Source organism: Tigriopus californicus, chromosome 6 (assembly GCF_007210705.1).
Source record: "Tigriopus californicus strain San Diego chromosome 6, Tcal_SD_v2.1, whole genome shotgun sequence".
Lineage (NCBI taxonomy): Eukaryota > Metazoa > Arthropoda > Copepoda > Harpacticoida > Harpacticidae > Tigriopus > Tigriopus californicus.
Window position 1 is genome coordinate 710,489 of NC_081445.1, and position 7,051 is coordinate 717,539.

General features: G+C 45.3%; 1 protein-coding gene across 1 annotated transcript; it reads right to left on the minus strand.

Annotated features, from left to right (window-relative positions):
- Window positions 1–2,442: 2,442 nt before the first annotated feature.
- LOC131882147 (transformer-2 protein homolog beta-like) lies at window positions 2,443–4,941 on the minus strand. Its single transcript, XM_059229208.1, is given in 5 exon segments — window positions 2,443–2,537; window positions 3,176–3,372; window positions 3,461–3,636; window positions 4,117–4,176; window positions 4,178–4,941. Coding segments are annotated over 5 exon segments (579 nt in total). The 5' UTR covers window positions 4,280–4,941; the 3' UTR covers window positions 2,443–2,493.
- Window positions 4,942–7,051: the final 2,110 nt, after the last annotated feature.

The following is a 7,051-nucleotide window of genomic DNA, read 5'->3' on the forward strand; positions in this document are numbered from 1 at the left end:
TCCGATCGACCTATCAAACTGGAATTTCGCAGATAGCACATCGGATCAGGAGGTAACGCATAGCTCTACAAAACCTCACTAGAAGACGTTCGATCTTCGACCGAGCTTTCCACTCCACTACTGACGTACTCCATGGCTTAGGACATGACAACTATGCGACAAATCTGAGTCATTGACAATTTCCGAATTCTGAGGAGAGACCCCTAACACAACCCCTTGCCAAGCAATTGCACTCCTTAAGCATAAAACGGGTTTGAGCAGTTTGTCGGATCGCATTTTTTAGAACAAAATGTTGAAGGGGTTATGATGATGGGGCACAAGTTGCAATCTTCATTATGTGGTGGAAACACTCAACTGAAACAGAAGAATGGAGCCTCTGTTAACGCTGACCTCTAGCGGCATCAGAATCACCTCGATTAGGTTAAGGTGCAATCATGTTGCCCTCGTTCAACTCCTTTTATGGGAGATTAAACTAAATTCCAAATGCCTCATTATTACATTTCAATTTCTGTTACATTTCGTTGCACTTTCAAGTTCGGTTGCTAACCAAGGGAAAGAAACAGAATGTGTGGTTTGCTCTGCAAATGTCGGAATCTTTATTTGACATGTTACGTGCCAAAAGCCTAAAAAAGCGTATTTTTTTTAAATATTCTGCCGCTCTTTGTGCGTGTATATTTGTAAGATTCAAAAGAAATTACAAGGAATCAAGAATAATGAACGTTTTATGGGAATAATTCAGCTCGCTCAAAGATGGGTTTTGCGAGATATCTGCAGTTCTAAGCCAATCAACTTTGCGTTTTGTCGAGACAACTCCCTAGCTCACCCTGGTGTCAAACCTTCAAATGCGATTTCGACGTGTGCTTTTACTTGCCAACTTGAGTTCAAAAAAAAAAATTACAAAATGTTTTTCGCACAAAATATTTTTCTTGATCCCTACTCTTTAGTCAAATTCTCGTTATCATTCTTTTAGATTGTTGGCTATTTACCGAATCACCACAAGATAATGCTTTTCAATGTGATGATTGCATCCGTTGGTCACTATATTGTTACTCCTCTGAATTCAATGAATGATTTAAAGTTTGAAAAATGCCCAGCCTGTTTGACAATGAGAAATGCATTTGCAATTCAAGGACAATTTTTGAGCTTTATTATTCTAACGCATGAAAAGGCAGCTATTCATTGAACGTCGCCAAGACGTTCATATTCAATACATTCAAAGTGAGATACGATTTTCTTTCTGCCCAATGACATCGAACCAATAATCGTCGGGAGACCTGAAACAATCCAAGAAATCCGTGTTACACTCTCTCCCTAACATTTGACAAGCGAATCGTTCGAAAGAAGCCGTTGTTGATCAGGTACAAAATCCATTTCATTTGCTTCATATCGGACATTTCGTCTCATCATGATTGGTAACAGCGATGTGTCGATCCACTTCTTTGAATTGACTACACACACACACTCCATGGACCGAATCACAGTCAAGGCCGTTGGGTGCGCGTGTCGTCGTCGAATGACACATTGTTCAAATATTGATCCCTCACTTACTTACCATAATAGATAATGCCAGACTCAATAGTAGTGATCCCGGTATCCGCCTGAAAGAAAATCAACGGACATTCTCGTTAGAACACCCATCAGGGACCGATTGAAGCCAAGGATGACCGAAAGGTGTTTTTTGTTCTTGAGGGTCAGCTTCGCCTTTGCAAATCACCAGCCGAGTCTGGTAATTGAGAGAGAGCGCCAACAGACACGCGGGTTAATTGAATGTGGGAAAATGAAAACGGTTACTGGGTAAAGACAAGGTCTTGGAAAAAATCGGGAACGAGCGACATTTCGGATCAGCTTGAAAACTATTCGATTTTGAATCATCAATGAAATTGGAACTTGTTTCGAGTCGCAATCTCTCAGGAGCAAAGCTGAATATAGCATCACCATCCGATCCTCGCTACTAGATCCCGATCTTTTGAAGACGTGGATTTACGGTGGTAAAACATTGGATACCCCCGGGTGTTTGTGTGAGCAGCTCGATCTGCCAATCAGTCTCAAAGCCTCAGTTCTTTTACAATATCATCACACCAAAGAAACAAAAAGGAGAAATATGTTTTCCTGAAACACGTGAAATAGCACCTCGCCCAAGAGGAAAAAAAGGAGACAAAATGCAGAATCTTACCCACGTTGATTTTTTTTCTTAGAATCGCACTTTTTCTCTGTTCTTTTCTTCAGAATATATCTTGTGGGGGGATCTGTTTTGTTCTAGCTCGTTTCAGTTCTTCCCTGTGTAAAACCCCGAAGGATTTTCTTCCTCCCTCGAAGAGAGTTCTTCAAGTCTTGTTTGATGCTCTTCATGTGTCTGTTTTCTTTCTCTCTCTCTTAGTTGTTACAACCACCCATGTGACCTTCTGTCAGTTTCTTCAGTGCATTTGAGAGCTCTGTGTGTTCTTTTTTCTGTGAAATCCTAGTTTATTTTCCCGCTGCCACAGTCAGCATCAATCAGCTCACGCCTCGGGACAACATGAAGCACTCTTCAACATCACCTTGATTGTATGAGGAGATCGAGAAAAAGAAAACAAGCCATGGTTAATGCAATGAACACTCAAATCCGTTGTCATGCCATTATTGGATCAATCCAAGTCATGTTGGACAAGGTTGCGCGAGTTTCCATTCATGCCAGGCCGCAATTTAAGGAGGACACGCCACGCAACCTAGTCAACCCATTCGCATTAAACTAACACTGCTGCAGACTCCTTTTGGGCCGCCCGGTTTGGTTTTTTTTTTCATTAATCATCACACCTCATGTTTTCAGCGGGAGGGCCAAATGCAAACGCAAATCTGCCTTTGAGGGCAGGTTGACAATGGCATGGCAAAATCTGATGGCAGGGTATAACCCCAGGGTATAACCCCAGCCCAAGACTCTCCCAAGTCAATCAATAGTGGGAGGAAAGACAAGAAGAAGTAGGTTGTTCTTACTTTACGGCGGCTCGTGAAGTACCAGGGCCGGCGTCAGCTTAATAACGGCCTGCAAATCAAAGGGTGGGCCACTTGAATCAAAAGAGCCCGGGGTGTTCGGTCGTCATTACATTGCCCCCGTGCCACCCGTGCCATCCGGTGCGGCGCATTCAGCGGATTGCAATCATCAAATCAAAACCGAAACATTGCCTCACGCTATACTTACGAGGTGAGTAAGAGCGTGAACGCGACCGATAATCTCGTCGACGACTACCACCGCCACCACCACCGCCGCGGTAGTAAGGCGAGGGAGATCGGCGGTGTCCTCGGTCACCACCACGATCCCCACCTCCCCCACCACGCCCTCCGTAATCTCCGCGATCGCCCCCGCCTCGCGACCCACGACCCCCTCGGCTGTCGGAACTGTAACAAAAATCATCGGCCCATGAGGTGCGATCAGGTGTCAGGCATCCTGACCTAGGCCTCTCCACGGTGAATCTGGCGGACTTACTAGGTGGGCCGACCCATGTACACCCCCGGTGTGGGCGTGTGTGGCCGTTTGGTGATGGAGAAATCCACCCGGATCCGTCGTCCATCGATTTCCTGATCGCACAAGGCTTCCTTGGCCGCCTTGGCATCCTCTTGGGACTCGAAATACACAAAGGCAAAGCCGCGCGAACGACCCGTCTACGCCAAAAAGGAAGAAAGAAGGAAGACAATGCTCCATTTCAGTCGTCGTCGTTCTTTTTAATCAACCATCCCAAAGCACTCGTTCGTTTGTAAACTTCAATATTGGATCCATAGATAACGCCATACATGTTATTTGGTTTTCTTTTTCTATGATGTGATCCCATATTTGACGACTCTCGAGGAACTCATTCCCCTGTATGGCTACCCACCCACTATATACTGATGTGATCAATCTGCCTGCGCCTCAAACTTTCAAACCAGTACTGCCAAGTTTGATCCAAGCTGGATTTTTTAGGTCAGGGAAGCATTATATTTTCTGACCAAAAAAGCCAGCTTGGATGACACTTGGCAGTACTGGTTTGAAAGTTTGTGTCGCAGGCAGATTGATCACATCAGTACCACTATATATCAAATCCGACGGAAGCCCAATGCATGCGAAGGTGGGGGTACTTTCCGGCTTCCGGCTTCCGGCCTTACCTTGCCATCCAAAACCACCTGGACCCGTTCCAGGGGACCAAAGCGGGAAAACTCCTTTTTCCAACTCGCGCTCGGTCGTGTACAAACTCAAGCCGAACACGCCCAAACAACACGTGGGTTGCGGCGCCTCTCGCGTGCCCACGTGCCGCCGACGGTCCGACATGGGCGAGCGGCTGTGCGAGCGACGACGGGCCGACGAGCCCCCACGCCCACCGCCACCGCCATATTTCCGCCGCCCCCGCCGCTACCGCCCGCCCGCGGACTGTAGGACCGCGAACGGGACCGGGAATAGCGTCGGGAGTAACGCGGCGGAGCGCGAGCGAGATCGCGAATATCGGGACCGACCGCGGGCCGACATCACGGGCCAAAGGGGGCCAGGATCTGTACGGAGCCTCCGGGGGTTAAGGAGCCCAATGAGTCTGATGGACTAACTGGTAATTCGAGATTCGATAAGGGGTGATTGATCGATGGATGATAGATAGGCTGACGCGCACAAAAATGGAGATCGGACCAGGACGCTTCCTTCACTGAACTCGGCCCACGTTCAACTGATCTCAGGCTACTGTATGGCCGTGCAGTGTTGCCAGATGTAGAGCGAATAAAGATCCACAATCTGGTCCACGGGGGCTGGGAAAACGTCAGGTTTTCAGAAATGGCAATTTTACCACGTTGGCATCATATGTAGGGTAGTTTCACATCAAAATGACTACCGGACCCAGGGTTATGTTGTGTTTGAACCTTTGAAGCATCGGTTCAGACGCAAACTCCTCGTATTTTGGAAGCCTAAGTCTCTCACTCTGTTTTCTTGTTTCCCACCAAGATCGCTTTAAATCTGTCTGTTTCTGAATGGTTTGATGCTATGATGGCCATGCTTTGAGCCAGGGGCTGAAAAGGGCGAATATTTTAAAGAATAGGCTCAAAACGACAAAAGGAAAAGATGGAAAGAAAGGAGAGGCACATGGCGTGCACAATCCGCCAGGCTTGGAGACACTGACCTAAAAGGAATTGAGCAGCGCTGCCAAAAAGCCATTGGCGCTGAAGGCCTAATTCGAGCTTAAAATTAGCCCCACTCAAGTGCAACTTCAGAATTATGGCAGCCATTAACAACACCGAAATGTCACATAACTTGTTTCAAATATAAAATGAATGATACGTACTCTTGGATTCCTAAAATATTGAAACTGGCCGGAATATTTCAGAAGATATAATAATTCCTTAGCCTTAACCTGCCACTTTGAGCCTACGTCGTGAACATGGAAAGTACTCAGAGGTAACATCTCGTAAAGATGTCATGTAATGGTCCAACTGATTCAGTGGCCATTGTTCCCCTTTTATTGGCCACAAAATGTCAACAGGATCAACATTGTGGCCGGAATCAGGGGGGCAGTTCAATTTATTTTAGGCCATTGCGTGTCAATATTAGCAAGTTTTCGCAACACTGACAACGCTGCAGGGGCGCGGCAAAATTTGAGGGTGACTAAATACCTCAGAGATTTACCTCGGGGTTTGTTTTCGAGGGCTGGCTGACCCAAATATTGAAAAATAAACGGGTTCTTCGAATGGATAGGTAATGAAAGCTTTCAAACCTGGTACTGAAATCATCGACAATGTGGGTTGAACCTCAATCACCTAAGTTGAGACCAGGTGAGAAAATAACTTACCACAACCCTTTTAGCCAGCCTCAGCTGTTGAATATGAGCTTCAGCGTTAAGTTTAGCGACCCACAGTGTTGCCACGATGACCGCCTAGCATTGTTATTTGCATATTTCTATAGAAGCGTGGGTCAGATTCAGCTTAAGAAGATAGACCTCGGGGAAAATAATCTAGTTCTTGGAACTCGTTGACAAATATCTCTCAAGTAGATAATTTTCCTACTTGATGTGGATATTAAGATTTACCTAGATCCTTGTTTTTCTGGGCCATTCTAGAATTGTTCCCTAAAATCCTACTAGAGCAACAAAATGGATTCCAAGAAGTGAGGACGGAGAAAGGTTACCAGAATGATCTCAAAAGCAAAACAACATTCTGCTATTCGGCTTTGTAGCATGGGAAATGAGGATATAGAAGAGCGAATAAGGCTTGTGCAAGGAGCTTAACGTGTTTTTCACCAGTAACGCAAACGACGTCCAGGCGGAATATTTGCGTTTAATGTGCGGTCAAACTGGAACTAAGTGATGTTTTTTATTTGGTTTGGTTTTTCACGGGCTTTTCTAACCGCTACAGGGAATGCAATCCCCAGTACTATTCAAATGAAAGGTCATAATTCGTCTACTTATTACCTTTCAATCTTTGTATGATATTTGGTCCACCAACGAATTTGAGTTGGCACACCGAGCTAGTCCTTGAATGTTGGGTTGATCTGCAATGCTATCTAAAACAATCGTCCACGTCTGACTTGAAAGATGCCACAGGATCAAAAAGGCCGCTACCGGGATTGGAATCCCAGCAGTTCAAGACGAGAAGATTATTCATTTTACTTGACTTTTATTTATATATATTATTTGATCGACCAACGAATTGGAGTTGGCTGATCTGGCTAATCCTTGAATATAAGGTTGATCTGCAATTTTAGCCAAAAACTTGTCCAAGTCTGACCTAAATCTTGCTACTGGATCAACCCCTACATAAACCCTACGAATATCAGAACGAAGCAAATTAAACAATGAAGGAGCCCGAGAAAGAAGAGAGGTGGACTTCATTGTTTTAACTAGCCTAGATTCTCGAGGGCTTGAAGGTGCTCTCAAAACGCACGTTAAGCCTCTACGGTCACTAGATTTGACCCTAAATCCTGGTTTGGAACAAAGCTCATGGATGCTTTTGAAAACGTACAATATCAGATACCTTTCGTACCTTCTCTGAGTACTGTACAATCCCAACCGTTCTAACCTTTCCCAATACGAGAGCTCTCTCATTCCTGTGATGTTCCTAGTGAAAC